We start from the raw sequence: 18,051 nt of genomic DNA, 5'->3' as shown, positions 1-18,051 counted from the left end.
GACTAGAGTTAGTGTATACAGCTGCCCAGAAGCAGTCAGAGATACAGAAGTGTAAACGCACCCATAGAAGTCAACAGAAAAACAAGGCGAGGACACGAGCAGATCTGACTTTTCAAGATAGCGTAAGTACTGCGGTCGCAGGAGGAAGGAAGTTGCCGTCTCATTCAGCCTCACAGTGTAGCTTCAAGAGAGGTTAGTCACCCAATAAGATTAGAAAACTTAAGCAGCAAATAGAGAGGAACAAAAGACATAAATTAAGAAAGTCCTGAGAGGAAAAATAAAACAAAGACCGAAACCATGAGATGGGTGAGTCTCAGACCTATCTGCAGAAATCCAGTGCAAACTATTTCCAACTTTATACAGCCTAGACATGGAGGGAGACCTTATCATCTGTAGTGTAGAGCAACTTCGATTTCTGGTAAGTTAGTCCTTAAATCATAAAAACAAAACTGTTATCAATTTTCAGCCATTCTCTAAGGTATGTGATGTGGTGAAATATGGTGGCAATTTTAAAACTCAACACGCATTAAGGTGGTTTTGGCAATACACCCCATTTAAACCCCAAAGAACTCTTTCTTGCAAATGACCCCAAGTATAGTTAGCTGCTACAGCAGTCATTTTATTGAGCCCACGCCACAGTGTTTCTTAAGTAGCTGTGAAGACAGATTCAATCATTGACAGCTAAAGGTCAATGTCTGCGATATGTCAATTCCCATTTTGCTTTTAAAAGCAGCTATAACTCTGACCCTTTCTTTACCTCCACCGGCCACCACAGCTTCATTCCCATTGATTTCCTCACTAGCTATGACGGTGGCCTTGACACAGATCTGTTTCTGCCAGCAGGCAGTGATGGAATTGAGCCTTCACTTTCCTATCTGTTCCATTGGACTTGAAATATTTCTTTACAATATTTCTCTCGCCACAGACCTGCAGAGTTTCTCCAGCACTTTCTGCTGTTACTTTCCTGTCACATGGTATACCATCCATGGTTTCAGCACAGGGAAGTGGGCTTTTTCTGAGTGATGTTGGAATTCAGTCTCAAAGCCTGATAAACAGGAGGACCCATCATGTTTTCACTCTGAGATGTGAGACTACACTCTATAGATGTGTAAAGCTGAAAAGATGCATTAAACCTATATGGACACACCAACATATACAGTCTGGATTAGACCCAACTTGGAGCACTGTGCGTAGTTCCAGTCTCCTTGTTATATTAAAGAATTTGGAGGAAGTTTTGGATAGATTGACAAGGTTGAAACTTCAAGGTTCCACCTATCAGCAATGACTGAACAGGTTGCAGTACTTTCCAACAGAAAACAGAAAGCTGAAGGATGACCCAACATGGCTCTTTAACATTATGAAAGAGTCGCGGTAAAGACAATGTTCCTGTCACAGGGGCGAGACCAGAATTATGATGCTGTCAATATCAGTCAGTTGCTAATAAATCCAAGGGGGAATTCAGGAGAAACATCTTTAGAGAGTGGGCAGAATGGAAAAGGTCAGGGGGAATCATGTCAACATGTTCAGGGAAAAGCTGTGTGAACACATGACTGCGAGAGGAATAGAAATACAGGTTGATGAGGAGCAAAGAAGAGAGGGATGGGAAGAGGAGCGGCAGGAACCTGTTGAAGCAAATGGCCTGTTGCTATTACTATCAATGCTATGTACTATGACCCAGAGGGGTAGAAACAGTAGTGTGCAAAACAGTGTGTTGAAGGTTGAAAATGAACTTTCAACAGTATTGTTGTGCACACTTCACACTCCTGAGGGAGACAATGACAGCAATTAATGCTGGTTCATTCAAACGCAAAGTGGAAGACCTTTTTTCAGGAAACAATAGTCTCAGACCAATACGGCAGCAACTGGAGACATCAGATGTGCTTTGTATGGTGTGTCGTCACACACATTTTCAACTGTGGGGATAGTAGGAAGGAGGTAGATGGGTGAGGAATGAGAATCAATCGTAAAGGTAAGGAGGCTACCCAGTGCATGAAGTACAGCACAAGAGGAACAGCTTGTCCAAAGTTCCTCCAAGATCAGCGGTTTTTTGGGTTTGTTGTTGAGAGATGTTCAGAATCACCTCTGGAGCAGGTGGAAGTTGAATGCAGGCTTTCTGGTCCAAAGGCAGCAAGGTTACCATGAGGCCATGAATCCTCATGGTCCTGTTGGAGACTGATTGTAAAAAGCTCATCGCTGTGGTTAGCTTCACCGGATTGATTCTAGAGATGAGGCATTTTTCTTATGAAGGGAGATTCAGCATTTCAGGCCAATAGTCTCTGTACTGAGAGGAGATCTAATTGAGTTGTATAAGATGCTGGAGGAGATGGACTAAATAGACATAAAGTGGATGTTTCCCACAGTGTGGGGCAATCTAGAACAAGACTTCGTGGTTTTAGGATAAGGGGTAGCAGATTTAAAACTGAAATGAGGAGAAATTACTCCTCTGAAAAGTGGAGAATCTGTGGAATTAGTACATGGTGAGCGGTAGAGGCGAGGACATGGAGTAAATTTAGTGAGGAGATTGACAGACTTTTCATTAGTAATGGGATGAAAGCTATGGACAGAGGGCAGCAAACTGGATTCAATGCCAGGATGAAATCGGTCTTGATAAAACTAAATGGTGGACCAGGCTCGAGGGGCTGACCTGCCAACTCCATCTCTTAATTCTTATGTTCTTATGATCACCAGCTTCTCATGTGATTACCAGGATAGCTGAAGATGATCTGCAAAGAACGGGCCATTTTCTAATCTTGGAACTCGTGTGCTTCATTTCTTTACAGTAGGAAATAGGCAAACTGGGAAAGATGGAAGTACAAATTCACAGGAAGGTAAGGGACTCCCTTCCTGAGGTATTCAGCCTCAATCCGGAATATCCAAAGTAAGGCGGTTGATGGTTTTGGCATTTTACTGATTCTGCCAGATCAGAACCAGCTGTGGTTCACTGGTCACTGTCCTGCCCTCTGAGCGAAATAATCATGGATTGAAGCCCCATTTTAGAGCATTAAACTGCATAATCCAGTCTGATGATGTCAGTGTCAATACTGAGGTACTGCCCCATTGTCAGATGGTCAACCCTGAGAGAGCGCCACACTGTCAAAGGGTCAGTGCTGAGGGAGTGCCGCACTGTCAAAGGGTCAGTGCTGAGGGAGCGCCACACTGTCAAAGGGTCAGTGCTGAGGGAGCGCCACACTGTCAAAGGGTCAGTGCTGAGGGAGCGCCACACTGTCAGAGGGTCAGTGGCGAGGGAGCGCCGCACTGTCAGAGGGTCAGTGCTGAGGGAGCGCCGCACTGTCGGAGGGTCAGTGCTGAGGGAGCGCCGCACTGTCGGAGGGTCAGTGCTGAGGGAGCGCCGCACTGTCGGAGGGTCAGTGCTGAGGGAGCGCCGCACTGTCGGAGGGTCAGTGCTGAGGGAGCGCCGCACTGTCGGAGGGTCAGTGCTGAGGGAGCGGGCCATGTCGGAGGGTCAGTGCTGAGGGAGTGCCGCACTGTCGGAGGGTCAGTGCTGAGGGAGCGCTGCACTGTTGGAGGGTCAGTGCTGAGGGAGCGCCGCACTGTCGGACGGTCAGTGCTGAGGGAGCGCCACACTGTCGGACGGTCAGTGCTGAGGGAGCGCCACACTGTCGGAGGGTCAGTGCTGAGGGAGTGCCACACTGTCGGAGGGTCAGTGCTGAGTGAGTGCCGCACTGTCGGAGGGTCAGTGCTGAGGGTGCGCCACACTGTCAAAGGGTCAGTGCTGAGGGAGCGCCACACTGTCGGAGGGTCAGTGCTGAGGGAGTGCTGCACTGTCGGAGGGTCAGTGCTGAGGGAGCGCCACACTGTCAAAGGGTCAGTGCTGAGTGAGTGCCGCACTGTCGGAGGGTCAGTGCTGAGGGAGCGCCACACTGTCAAAGGGTCAGTGCTGAGTGAGTGCCGCACTGTCGGAGGGTCAGTGCTGAGGGAGTGCCACACTGTCGGAGGGTCAGTGCTGAGGGAGCGGGCACTGTCGGAGGGTCAGTGCTGAGGGTGCGCTACACTGTCAAAGGGTCAGTGCTGAGGGAGTGCCACACTGTCGGAGGGTCAGTGCTGAGTGAGTGCCGCACTGTCGGAGGGTCATGCTGAGGGTGCGCCACACTGTCAAAGGGTCAGTGCTGAGGGAGCGCCACACTGTCGGAGGGTCAGTGCTGAGGGAGTGCTGCACTGTCGGAAGGCCAGTGCTGAGGGAGTGCCACACTGTCGGAGGGTCAGTGCTGAGTGAGTGCCGCACTGTCGGAGGGTCATGCTGAGGGAGCGCCACACTGTCGGAGGGTCAGTGCTGAGTGAGTGCCGCACTGTCAAAGGGTCAGTGCTGAGGGAGTGCCACACTGTCGGAGGGTCAGTGCTGATGGAGCGGGCCATGTCGGAAGGTCAGTGCTGAGGAAGTGCCATACTGTGAGATGGTCAATGCTGAGGGAGTGGTCGCTTTTGGAGGGACAGCACTGAGGGAGTGGGCACTGTCGCAGGGTCAGTACTGAGGTACTGCCACACTGTTGGAGGGTCAGTGCTGAGGGTGCATCGCACTATTGGAGGGTCAGCACTGCGGGAGCACTGCACTGTCGGAGGGTCAGTTCTGAGGGAGTGGGCACTGTCGGATGGTCAGTGCTGAGGGAGTGCTGCACTGTTGGAGGGTCAGTGCTGAGGGAGCGCTGCACTGTCAGACGGTCAGTGCTGAGGGAGCACTGCACTGTCAGAGGGTCAGTGCTGAGGGAGTGCTGCACTGTCAGATGGTCAGTGCTGAGGGAGGGCCGCACTGTTGGAGGGTCAGTGCTGAGGGAGTGCCTCACTGTCAGATGGCCAGTGCTGAGGGAGTGCCGCACTGTTGGAGGGTCAGTGCTGAGGGAGTGCCTCACTGTTAGAGGGTCAGTGCTGAGGGAGTGCCACACTGTAGGAGGGTCAGTGCTGAGGGAGTGCCGCATTGTTAGTGTGTCAGTACCAAGGGAATGTGGTACTGTCAGCGTGCCAGTGCTCAGAGAGTGCCACATCTCTGAAAGTCAGTACGGAGGGAGTACTGCACTGTTGGATGTGTCTTGTTTCGAATGAATGATCAAACTGAGACACCAACCGTCCTCTAGTTTGGATTTAAACTATCCTATGGCCACATCCACAACCCATTGAAAGAAGTGCAGGAGGGATACCCCGCTGGTCAGTTAGCTCAGTTGACTGGTGTTCAATGTGCAGTGATATCAATAGTGTTGGTTCAATTCCTGACCTGGCTGAAAATACCATGCAGGTCTCTCCCTCTCAATCACTCCCTTCAGCTGGAAGCATGGTGACCCTCAGGTTACATCACATTCAGCCATCTCTCTCTCTCTAAGCAGAGCAGCCTATGATCTGGTCAGATACTTGGCAACTTTACTTTTACCTGAGACCAAATTAATCCTTTAACCAACAGCAGTAAAACAAATTACACTGATGTCTGAGATAACAAGGAAGCATCAGAGGAGCAGGAAGTCTGAAGAATGGTCTAGGCCCAAAATGTCAGCCTTCCTGCTTCTCTGATGCTGCTTGGCCTGCTGTGTTCACCCAGCTCTACACCTTGTTGTCTCTGATTCTCCAGCATCTGCAGTTCCTACTACGCTGATGTCTGTAGGCTTTGCATTGGCAAATAGGTTGGCATGTTTATAACTCTCCAACTGTTGTTACACTCCAAAAACCCTTGATTATCTGTAAAATTTGCTGAAGTGGTGGTCGATGCTACATGAAAGGGAGTCTTTCTTTCAGATTATTAATCAGACTGCGTCTTCGCAAGTGCCTACTTAAGGACCAGAAGCAAAGCCAAGGGAACTCCCACGAAAGCTGCGTGACTATCAGTGTCTGAAATCAAAAAAGGAATCTTCCTGGAAATGTTCCTTTTCTCTTTCAGAATCACTGAATCGGTCTAGTGCAGAAGGAGACAACTCAGTCCACTGTGTCTGTGCCCACAGTCAGCATTTCACTGGATGCTATTCCCCCGCCTTCTCCCCACAAATCCATACATTGTTCTTTTGCATTCCAGTTCCCCTTTGAATGCATCACACTCTGAGACAGTGCATCCCATACCCTGACCACTCTCTGAGTAACAAAGATTTTCCTCATAGAGTTCTGCTCCTTTTGCCAACCACTTTAAATTTGCACCCTCTTGTTCCTGATCCTTCCACAACTAGGAATATTTTCTCCATGTTTACTCTGCTTAGGCCTCCTTGTGAACTTGAGTGCTGCTGTCAGATCCCCTCACCGTCTTCTCTGAGCTGAGCAGAGAGGGGAGTAGATTTGGGGACTGACTTTGAACATGTAGGGCCCAGGAAGCTGAAAGGACAGTAGTACTGGGGGAGTGATTATAATCAGACATTTGCGAGAGTACAACATTAGAAGAGTGCAGAGATCTCAAAGGCTTCTGGGTTTTGAAGAGGTTTCAGAGTTAACAAGGGATAAGGTGGATTTGCAAAGAAGGAAGAGAATTGAGGCCATATAAATGCAAATTACTGATGTGCTTTCAGCCCAACTTTTGTTTTATTAGGTTCAGTGTTATAGTGACCAGCAACATCACAGGATTTGGGCGGCACGGTGGCTCAGTGGTTAGCACTGCAGCCTCACAGCGCCAGGGACCCGGGTTCGATTCCTGCCTCGGGTGGCTGTCTGTGTGGAGTTTGCACATTCTCCCCGTGTCTGCATGGGTTTCCTCCGGGTGCTCCGGTTTCCTCACACAGTCCAAAGATGTGCAGGTTAGGTGGATCGGCCATGCTAAATTGCCCGTAGTGTTCACGGGTGTGTGGGTTATAGGGGGATAGGCCTGGGTGGGATGCTTCAAGGGGCGGTGTGGACTTGTTGGGCCAAAGGGCCTGTTTCCACACTGTAGGGAATCTAATTACATAATGAAATAAAGACCATGGCACACCTCAGTGTCCATTCCGTGTCAAATTCCGATCACCCAATCCCACATGTTGGCTCTGAAACATCCTGGCTGGGAAAACTTGTCCACATACCAGAAATCTGCAATTTTCTGCCAGACTGAGCGTGACACAGAAGCACAAGTAGTAGAGCTGAGGACTTGCAGCAAACACTGTTTTGGATAACAGGACAGCTTGATAGTCTACATTTCATACCCAGAAAACAAGCAGTAAACCAGGGTGACAAGTCAAAAGCTGGCCACTGCCAAAGTACCATTTCTGGAGCAGGCAGCTCCGGTCAACACATAACCTGCCTTGCAGATGTGGGGAGGGGTATTTCAATTCTAGTGTGAAATGATTGTTTGCACATCGCTTGTTTAATTTGAACAGTGCGAGAGAGCTTTGAAAGAAAAACTGAAATTTCTGGAGAATTGCAGCAGATCTGGCACCATTTGCAATGAAAAAGCAGACTCAACGTTTGTCCAGTGACCTACTTCAGAACTGTTTTTGTTTCAAATTTCCAGAATCTGGAGTTCTTTATATTTTGTAGACAACTTTCTCTAACCCCGTGCTGTCCCTGTCCTGGGAGTGTTTAATGGGGGAGACAGTGTAGAGAGAGCTTTACTCTGTATCTAACCCCATGCTGTCCCTGTCCCTGAGAGTGTTTAATGGGGGTCAATGTGAAGGGAGTTTTACTCTGTATCTAACCCCGTGCTGTCCCTGTCCCTGGGAGTGTTTAATGGGGGTCAATGTGAAGGGAGTTTTACTCTGTATCGAACCCCATGCTGTCCCTGTCCTGTTAAGTCTTGTCTTGAGACATAATTAAGTGGGAGAAAAATGGTTCACTTCATATCACAGTTGTCCATCATCTAGTGAGCAGAGTATTTTTGTCAAATGATTAATTATTGCTGTCATAGGTATACTGAGATCCAAATATTTGTAAATGAGAATTATTGAGAAGTAGAGTGGTTGATACTTATCTGCTCAGTGGGTGGAATGCATTTTGACAAGGCACTTCGTCTGATTTTCCCATGTCCAATAACATTTTCTCAATGTCAGAGCAACTTCTTGCGCCATCCATGATAATGTTAATTTGATCAAAAACATTTAACCAAACTCCTAATTTGAAAACTAAACAATGCATTTGTTCTGACGCTTCCAATGAGTAAACTTTCTTAGTCAAGGCCTCAAATAGGGATCTCAGACCATGCTTACAGCAGTAACAATATAGCATGTGAGTGTGTGTGAATGACATTGTGTAGGGGAGAGAGGGTAAGTGTGAGACAGAGCGTGAGTGTGTGAGAGAAAGCATGCGGAAGACAGTACATAAGAGAATGTGTGTGTGAGAGAGAGCGTGCAGGAGACAGTGAGTGTGTGTGACAGAGACAGTGTATGAGACCGAGAGTTTGTTTGTGTGTGTGAGAGAGAGAGAGTGAATGTGCGCACGCACATGTGTACCATGCAAAAGAAGCATGTGAGAGACCAAATGTAGAAAAGAGAGAGAATATGACAGTGTGAGATGGAGAGTGTGTGTGTGAGACAGTGTGAGAGAGTGAGAAAGAGGGTCTGTGGGAGTGGAAGTATGTGCGAGAGACAGGATGTTTGAGTGTGAGAGAAAGGATATAGAATCCCTACAGTGTGGAAACAGCCCTTTGGTTCAACAAGTCCACACCGAACCTCAGAGCATCCCACCCAGACTCATCCCCCTATAACCCACTTAATCTACACCTCCCTGAACACCACGGGCAATTTAGCAAGGCCAATCCACCTAACCTGCACATCTTTGGACTGTTTGTGAGTGTGAGAGAGGGTCTGCGAGCATGTAAGTATGTGTGAGAGAAAATGTGAGGGTCTTTGAAAGTATGTTAGACAGCATGTAAGTGTGTGAGTGTAACTGCACATGTGAGAGAGAGGATATGTGAGTGTGAACATGAGAGAGAGAATATGCGACCACGTGTATATATACACACACACACACACACACACACACACACACACACACACACACACACACACACACACGCGCGCGTGCGCGAACATCAGGCCCTCCTCTGCAGCAGTGAAGTACACCTCTAAACCATCCCCCTGAATAACGGCCGCATTGCCCCGGAATGTTAAGCCTAACTGATGGATGGCTAATGCCTCTGCTTTATTTCAGCTCCCAGCTCTGGTGACTGATGACCTGCAGACTTTCTCAGCACACACGGATTAATCAGAGTGGGTGCAAGCCATGGGTGAGCAGCAGCTGAACCAGCCAGAAACCAGTGAGGGAGCGGGACTGCTTTATTTTCAGCATCACCAAGGACAGTGTGGCCCTTTGCCTGGGATGGACAACAACCTCTCACATACGCTTGGGCTGGAGAGTGTCCCAGAGTCCAACTCTCCTGTCTCATCCTGTTTTGACCCTGACACCATGGAGGCTGGCAGGCTGGAAATGAGTGGACACAAAGGATTGGAGCTGACTGGGAACGCTGGCTGGGACCACTCGGATATGAGCACCCAAGTGACTGTGAAACAAGAGCCCAGTGATCCTAGGTTGGTGAGGGCAGTAAGTGGACATACGTACGGCCTCCCATTCGAACAGTGTGACCAACAGTTGCCTAAGCGGGCTGATGGCAAGTTGGACTCGTTCAATAAAGTCTTCGCCAACCGATACTCTCTGGGTCACAGCTCCAGCGCAAGCAGCTACAGTCAGAGTGTCACACTGCGGCAAATGCTCTCGCAGAAAGCACCAGCAGAACGCTACCCTCAGCCCAGAGTGTCCCAGCACATGCCGAGCATGCCCACAAATCAGCAGGCTAAAGTCTTACTTCCGCAGTCACTGCACTATAGCTACCCTCAGCTGCGGCGCATGGCAGGGCAGCAGCAGCAGCACCTTCCCACTGTCAGCCAGCAGATGGCGCAAGATATCCTGCAGCAACCCACCATCCAAATGCAGCACCATCAGCTCCACAAGCCTTCAGGGGAGGCCAAGCAACAGAGTGACAGCCAGCACCAAATGGGCCCCTACCACCAGGTCCAGCAGTCAAGTCATCCTCAGTTGCTGCAGGACATGCCGATCAGCAGGGAGCCTGTCCAACGCCCTATCAACCCGCACCACTGTCAGTCAGGAAAGTTCGAGCCATTCCACCACTCATTCAATGCACCTTCTCAATTCCTGTACGGTGAAAGACAACACTACAGGGTAGAAACGCAGCAGAGAGAGACCCTGACACACCAAATGTACCAGAAACCCAGTCACAGCTCACCAGGTACCTCCGTTTCTCCTGGAATGTATCTGACTTCATGGTTTGCTGCTGCTTTGCAGAGCCAGGGACCCGGGTTCGATTCCAGCCTCGGACAACTGTCTGTATGAAATTTGCACATTCTCCCCGTGTCTGCGTGGGTTTCCTCCCACTTTCCAAAGATGTGCAGGATAGGGTGGATTGCTTGTCCTAAATTGTCCCATAGTGCCCAGGGATGTGCAGGTTAGGGTGGAGTGGCCGTGCTAAATTGTCCCATGTACGGGCTAGGTGGGGAAACGCAGGGTTACAGGGATAGTGTGTGGGGGGTAGGTATGGGTGGAAAGCTCTTCAGTGGGTCGGTGTACTCAATAGGCCAAATAGCCTGCGTCCACACAGTGGAGACTGTATGATTCTACATGTGCTAACAATTACAGTGAGTGCGTTACCAGGACATTACCAGGAATGGGGGATTTGGGTTACACAGAGAAGCTGCGACTTTTTGCACTGGAGAGTAGGAAGTTAACGGGTGTTCTCATAGAGGTTTATAAAATCATAAGGTGTATAGAAAAGGGGGATTGCAAAGGTCTTTTGCCCAGGGTTCGGGAGTACAAAACTAGAGGTTTAGGTTTAAAGGTGAGAGGATAATGATTTAAAAGGGACCCTAGAGGCAACTTTTTCATTCAGAGGGTGGTACGTGTGTGGAAAGAACTGCCAAAGGAAGTGGTAGGTTCAGGTACAACTACAACATTTAAAAGACAGTTGGACAGGTACATGAAAAGAAAAGGTTTGGTTCTGGGCCAAATGCAGGGAAATGGGACTACTTTAGTTTGGAAAACCTGGTCAGCATGATCCACTTGGACCAAAGTATCTATTTACAGTCTGTATGACTATGAGTGTTGTGGGATATATCAGTGTTACTGTGTAGGATGTGGGATATATCAGTGTTTCAGTGAAGGATGTGGGATATATCAGTGTTTCAGTGAAGGATGTGGGATATATCAGTGTTTCAGTGAAGGATGTGAGATATATCAGTGATACAGTGAAGGATGTGGGATATATCAGTGTTTCAGTGAAGGATGTGGGATATATCAGTGTTTCAGTGAAGGATGTGGGATATATCAGTGTTTCAGTGAAGGATGTGAGATATATCAGTGATACAGCGAAGGATGTGGGATATATCAGTGTTTCAGTGAAGGATGTGGGATATATCAGTGTTTCAGTGAAGGATGTGAGATATATCAGTGATACAGCGAAGGATGTAGGAAATGTCAGTGTTACTGTGAAGGATGTGGGAGAAATCACTGTTACAGTAAGGAATGTGGTACACAACAGTGTTGCAGTGAAGGATGTGGGATATATCAGTGTTACAGTGAAGGATGTTGGATATATTAGTGTTACAGTGAAGGATGTTGGATGTATCAATGTGACTGTGACGGGTGTGCGATGTATCAGATGGTTAAAAATAAGGGATGTGGGATGTATCAGTGCTACTGTGAAGGATGTGAGTATATCAGTGTAACTGGGAAGGATGTGGTATATGAATGTAAGTTTGCTCGCTGAGCTGGAAGGTTAGTTTTCAGACATTTCGTCACCATTCTAGGTAACATCATCAGTGAGCCTCCGATGAAGCGCTGGTGTTATGTCCCGCTTTCTATTTATCTGTTTAGGTTTCCTTGGGTTGGTGATGTCATTTCCTGTTTTGGTGATGTTATTTCCTGGTCTTTTTCTCAGGGGATGGTAGATTGATTTGGAGCCAATGTGTTTGTTGATGGAGTTCCGGTTGGAATGTCATGCTTCTAGGAATTCTCGTGCGTGTCTCTGTTTGGCTTGTCCTAGGATGGATGTGTTGTCCCAATCAAAGTGGTGTCCTTCCTCATCTGTATGTAAGGATACGAGTGATAGTGGGTCATGTCGTTTTGTGGCTCGTTGATGTTCATGTATCCTGTATGTAAACTAACCTTCCAGCTCAGCGAGCAAACTTACATCCAGAGCCTCAACCTGAGCTACAAATCTTCTCAAAACTCGCTAGGATGTGGGACATGTCAGTATTACTGTAAGGGATGTGGTATATAACAATGTTACAGTGAAGGATGTGGGAAATGTCAGTGTTACAGTGAAGGATGTTGAATATATTAGTGTTACAGCAAAGGATGTGGGATATATCAGTGTTATTGTGAAGGAGGCGGGGTATATTAGTGTTACAGTGAAGGATGTGGGATATATCAGTGTTATAGTGAGGAACGTGGGATATAACAGTGTTCCAATGATCGACATGGAATATATCAGTGTTACAGTGAGCCAGGTGGGATGTAACAGTGTTATAGTGCTTGATGTGGGATATATCAGTGTTACAGTGATGGATGTTGGATGCGTCAGTATTACAGTGAAGGATATGGGATGTATGAGTGGTTTAACAGTGAGGGCTCTGGGATATATCACAGGGTTAACTGTGAGGGATGTGGGATATATCAGTGTTAGACTGAAGGATGTGGGGCGTATCAGTGTTACAGTGAAGGATGTGGGATATGTCAATGTTACAGCGCAGGATGTGGGATGTATCAGCGTTCCAGGAAGGATGTGGGATATATCAGTGCTTACAGTGAAGGATGTGGGATATATCAGTGTTACTGTGAAGGATTGGGGTGTATCAGTGTTACTGTGAAGGACGTGGTGTATATCAATGATACATTGAAGGATTGGGCTATATGAGTGTTACAGTGATGAATGTGGGAAATATCAGTGATACAGTGAGGGACGTGGGATGTATCAGTGTTCCTGTGAAGGGTGTGGGATATATCAGAGGGTTAACAGTGAGGGAGTGGGATATATGGGTGTTACAATGAAGGATGTGAGGTATATCAGAGTGTTAACAGTGTGGGATATGGGATATAGCAGTATGTTCTCATGAAAGATGTGGGATATATCAGTGTTACTGTGAAGGATGCGGGATATCCCAAATATATATGAATGATTTGGATCTTTGCGTTCATGGTACAATTCAAAGGCTTGCAGATGAAATTACACTTGGAAGAATTGTAAATTGTGAGGAGGACAGTTAGAAATTCCAGAAGGGCATTGACAAGTTGGTTGAGTAGGTGGGTAGGCAGCAAATAAGGTTTAATACACTTTGCTAGGAACAACACTGGAAGATGGTAAAGTAGGAAGTGCAATTCTAAAGCAGGAGCAGAATGATCTGGGTGTATATGTGCACAGATCATTGAAGGTGGCAGAACAGGTGGAGAGCAGTTAATAAAGCACACAGTGTTCCTAGCTTTATTAATAGGGGCACAGAATACAAGAGGCGCAAGGAGGTAATGTTGAATTTGCATAAGACACTTGTTAGACGTCAGCTCAAATACTGTGTACAGTCCTGAGCATCACATTGTAGAAATGATGTAAATGCATTGGAGACAGTGCTGAAGCGATTGACTAGACTGAATTTGGAATGACAGGCCTTAGTTATGAGGATAGGTTGAAGCTGGGACTTCTTGGAAAGAAGAAGGCTGCAAGGAGATTTGATAGAAGTTTTCAAAATTTGAACAGGCTGGATACAGTAGTCAGGGAGAAACTGTTCCCATGACTGACCACAGATTTAAAGTGACGTGCAAGAGAAGCAAAAGTGATACGAGAAAAAACATGTTCCTTCACACAGCACATAGTTGGAATGCACTGCCTGAAAATATGGTGATCATTCAATTACTGCATTCAAGGATACTGGATGACTCTTTGAATAGAAAGAGTGAGTGAGTCCATGGGCAAGTGACAGGAGATTAGTGCTGGGTAATGATGCTCCTTTGTAGAACTGGTCAGTCCTAATGGACCAATTGCTCCCATCTGTGTTGTAACAATTCTGTGATTTTATGGGTTCTCGTCTAGTGAGGAGGTGGTGTGTGTGACAGTATTAAAATATATATGGCAAGCCTTCAAAGTCTTTTAAATCATAGCTGGAGGTGGCTATTCAGTCTACCCAGCCTATTCTGTCTTCAATGATATCCTGCCTAATCCTGTCCCTCAACTCCATTTACTTTTTTTTTGATAAATGTTTGATTCATTCAGCCTAACAAAAATCACCATCAGTCTTTGAATTTTTAACAAGGGTAAGGTACGGTGGAAATCTTTGTGAAATACCAGTGATGGGGTATTGTACAGTCCTGTTAAAAATTATTAGAGACACAATGGTTACTGCAGAAACAGGCCGTTCAGACCAATTGCTATGGGCTGTTTATCTGTTCCACACAAGTTAAGACCCCCACCCCCTGCAATCAATGTCCCCTTTCATTCCTTTCTCCCTTATATTTATTTATATTCTCTTAAAGCCACATGTCTTGCAGATTTGTGCCTCAAACACGAATGCCTTTTTGTCAGGAGGACTATTCTCCTCTTCGTCTGCCCATCGAAGCCTTTTAAATGTGAGGTTATGTCAAGCAGGGGAATTCTCTCTGGTCAACACTCTTTCCACAAGCAACGGTACCCCAGTTCCTCATTGCACACTTTCTTTTGGTTATCCAACACAGAACATTAAATCTGCTGTGTGAAATGGTAAGATTTGATGTAAATGCAAATACTAATAAATCAAAGTGATAAACTGAATTGACAATACTGTTAATATCCAAATCTAGAGGAAGTTTTAAGGCATGAAAAATTAGGCATACAGATGTTTCCATTTGCAGGGCTAGCTGAACCCAGGGCAAAAATATATAAGATGTTCACTACCATATCCAACAGACACTTTTCAGAGAGAGCTGGATTATAAAGGAGAAAGGAATCGACGGAAATGCTAACAGGGAGAAATGAAATAGAATGGTGTAGTGTTTGTGCACAGTGTAAATACCAGCACAATGCTGTTTGCTTGCAAGGCCTGTTTCCTCACAGACCTGAGCATGTTCAACCCACCAGCTGATTATTGACTTTCCTCCTTGTGTTTCAGTGCAGAGTCCTCAGCAGCTCAACAACTCTCCCTCCATGCAGTACACATCGGGCTGTTCAAGGCAGGAGCTGGAAAATGGCGACCACTCCATATGTACAGAGTTCCAGGGACCGCTGAACATGCCAATGGCTAAGGAGCTGGGATCACAGCCATGCCCACCGGGCATCTTTTGGCAACAGGTAAGGATGCATGGAGGTACTGCATTACTGTTTGAAGCACACAATCTGATCCACACACTGGTACCTCATCTTGCAAGAGGAAGCTCAGTTACAGTCATAGGGTTCAACAGTTTCTGTTTTCTCTTTTACCCCTGGAAATCACCACGAGCCCTGGCCATCCACTCGTCCAAATGATAGCTACTGACATGTGAATCTGGAAGGTGATCTCATGGGGATCAGAAGGGGGTGAGTTGGGGGTTGGGCAAGATCCAGGCTTTGGCCTGTCTGAATTTGGAAAGCAGGTGGCATGTCTTTATTAATCTCCTTCTTTGGTTCATGATCAGCAGGTTAAATGTAAAACTCTTTAAACTAAACCTGCAGGTTTTTTGTACTTTTACTGTAATAGAACTTCCCCTAGAAATGTCATCAGTCAAAACTAGATATTGCGCAATGAACAGACATTACTACAAGATTGGTCAAAAAGATAAGCAGCAACTCTGAGAAAGAAAGAAGCAGAGATGTTCAGAGAGGAAACTCAGAGTTTAGGCTCCAAACAGTTGAAGCCAATGGTAGAGTGAACAAATATAATGCAATGTAATTCCTTTATTCAAAAAGGGATGAAGACAAAAAGCTAAAAGCTAGTTAACAACTAAAATTGAGATGTTATAAGCTATTATTCAAGATGTTATGGCGAGGCACTACAATAATACAAGGCAAGCAGCAGAGTTAACATCACTTAGTGAAAGAGTTTTTAACTAATTTATTGAAGCTCTTTGAGCAAATAGCACGTGGCATGAGTAAAAGAGAACCAGTCAATGTACTGTACTCAGATTCCCAGAAGGAATTTCGTAATCTCCACATCAAACCTCTTAAACTAAATAAAATTCATGGTGTAGAGGCTAATATTTTGCTTGGTGAGAAGATTGGCTAGCTAATAGGAAATAAAGTCGGCATAAGTGTGTTGTTCTCTGGTTGCTAGATATAAGAAGTGGTGTGTCACAGGAACCAGTGATTGAGCCTCAACATTTTATTATTTATTTCAATGGTTTGGATAGAGGGCCCAATGCTAAATAGTAAATTTGCTGATGATACAAAGATCAGTAGGAAAGTGAGTTGTAAGAAAATTACACCAAAGAGTTACAGATAAAGTGTGTGGCACAGATGTAGTGGGCAAAGTAGTTTTCATGCCACACACATGCCAGGCAATGAGCATCTACAGTAAGAGTGAATCTAATCATTGCTTCTTGATACAAGGTGGGTTGGTGGCTCAGTGGTTAGCGCTGCAGCCTCACAGTCCCAGGAACCTGGGTTCAAATCCAGCCTCGAGCGACTGTGTGGAGTTTGCACATTCCCCCCATGTCTGCACGGGCTTCCTCTGGGTGCTCCGGTTTCCTCCCACAGTCCAAAGACATGCAGGTTAGTGTGGATTGGCTGTGCTAAATTGTCCCATAGCGCCCAGGAATGTGCAGGCTAGGTGAATTAGCCATGAGAAATGCAGGTTTACATTCAGAGGATCTGGGTTGGGTGTTCTTTGGAGACTTGGTGTGGCATTGAGGGGCCAAAGGGCTGACTTTGGGGATTCTATGACATTCACTGGCATTACCATCACTGAATCAATCCTCAACATCCTGGAGGTTACCACTGCCCAGAACCTTGCTCCAGTTTGCAAAAGTTTGGAGACGGTGATGGTCAGCCAACAGAGCCTGGATGTAACAAAACACAGAGGGCAAGGGCCTCAACACCAAATGGGGTGATATCCGCTCATGCAGCACAGACAAGTGATAGAGTGCAGAACCTATAGGGCCTGCTGGACTCACCGGCCCACATTGTGGTCTGGAAGTTGAACGACTAGGGGAGTGAAGACGTAATGTGTTCATCCAAATGAGCTATTGCAAGCTCCAAAAGAGAGACGATGATGACAAATCGTTTTTGTTCTTGCAGGTTCATCAAATTCCTCAGGCCTGTGCGAGAATGTCAGACCAAAGGTAATACATTACACCGGAAAGAACTTCCTTCTCTGGCTCACAATGTACCACTGACGGGCCTTGTCTTATCTTAATGGGTTGATACACAAAGGGGGAGTAGGTGTGAGTTGTCACAAGGATCACGGCAACTAATTTTAGATTAAACTTAAATAAAAAACAGAACAGAACATGATTACTTTTCCACTGTGCTGTGACAACTGCTATCTGTAGAGATTGCTGTATTGCTCTTGGAGTCAGCTGCCTCACTGTCTCACTGTGACTAAGATAGTTTTATGTTTAAGTGGCCTGTCCCCCTTAGGTACGCTATTAAGGTATTCTCTGTGGCAAAATAGTATCAGAATAGTTATATCCTCAGATCAATTAAGGTGAATTACTGAGATCTCTGTTGCCAAGTTGTTTGAAAAGACAGCTGGAAGGGACTGGCTTCCCTATAACATATTCTGACACTTCAGAAGTGCATCTTCATGGAGAAGAGATTAATCAACATTTGAGATGCACAATGTTGATGATACAGAGCATCTCAAGTCAGCACCTGGAAGTTCCCACATTGGAAGCACCAACAGAGACAGCTTTATCTTGGAGGTTTGGATACACAAAATGCTATTAGCAAATGGGTCTTCTACCTTTAAAGCAGACTTTTTGAGAAACAAAGTTGTGGTTAACTGCTGAAGCAAACAATAAACTTGCACATGTACTGTCTGCTTAATGTATCAAATTATCCAAGGCATTTCACAGGAGCTCAGTCAAACAAAGGAGTTACCAGGATAGGCGTCATGTGCTCGGTCACAGAGGTTAGTTGTAAGAAGCACCTTAAAGGAGGGACGACGGGTGTGGAGGGGGGGCAGGAGACAGCGAGAGTGAGAAAGTGAGTGAGAG

General features: G+C 46.3%; 1 protein-coding gene across 1 annotated transcript in view; it reads left to right on the top strand.

The window, feature by feature from the left end:
* Nucleotides 1–339: 339 nt before the first annotated feature.
* LOC125449300 (transcriptional-regulating factor 1-like) overlaps nucleotides 340–18,051 on the top strand; it is a 53,231-nt gene continuing 35,519 nt past the window's right edge. The window contains exons 1-4 of the mRNA XM_048524988.2: nucleotides 340–418; nucleotides 9,040–10,132; nucleotides 15,033–15,211; nucleotides 17,132–17,175. Coding sequence (XP_048380945.2) covers nucleotides 9,112–10,132; nucleotides 15,033–15,211; nucleotides 17,132–17,175 — 1,244 coding nt within the window. The 5' untranslated portion in view covers nucleotides 340–418; nucleotides 9,040–9,111. The remainder of the gene's footprint in view (nucleotides 419–9,039; nucleotides 10,133–15,032; nucleotides 15,212–17,131; nucleotides 17,176–18,051) is intronic.

Source organism: Stegostoma tigrinum, chromosome 42, assembly GCF_030684315.1.
Source record: "Stegostoma tigrinum isolate sSteTig4 chromosome 42, sSteTig4.hap1, whole genome shotgun sequence".
NCBI lineage: Eukaryota > Metazoa > Chordata > Chondrichthyes > Orectolobiformes > Stegostomatidae > Stegostoma > Stegostoma tigrinum.
Note: the sequence above shows the minus strand (reverse complement) of the source record. Positions and strands in the feature narration are given on the sequence as shown.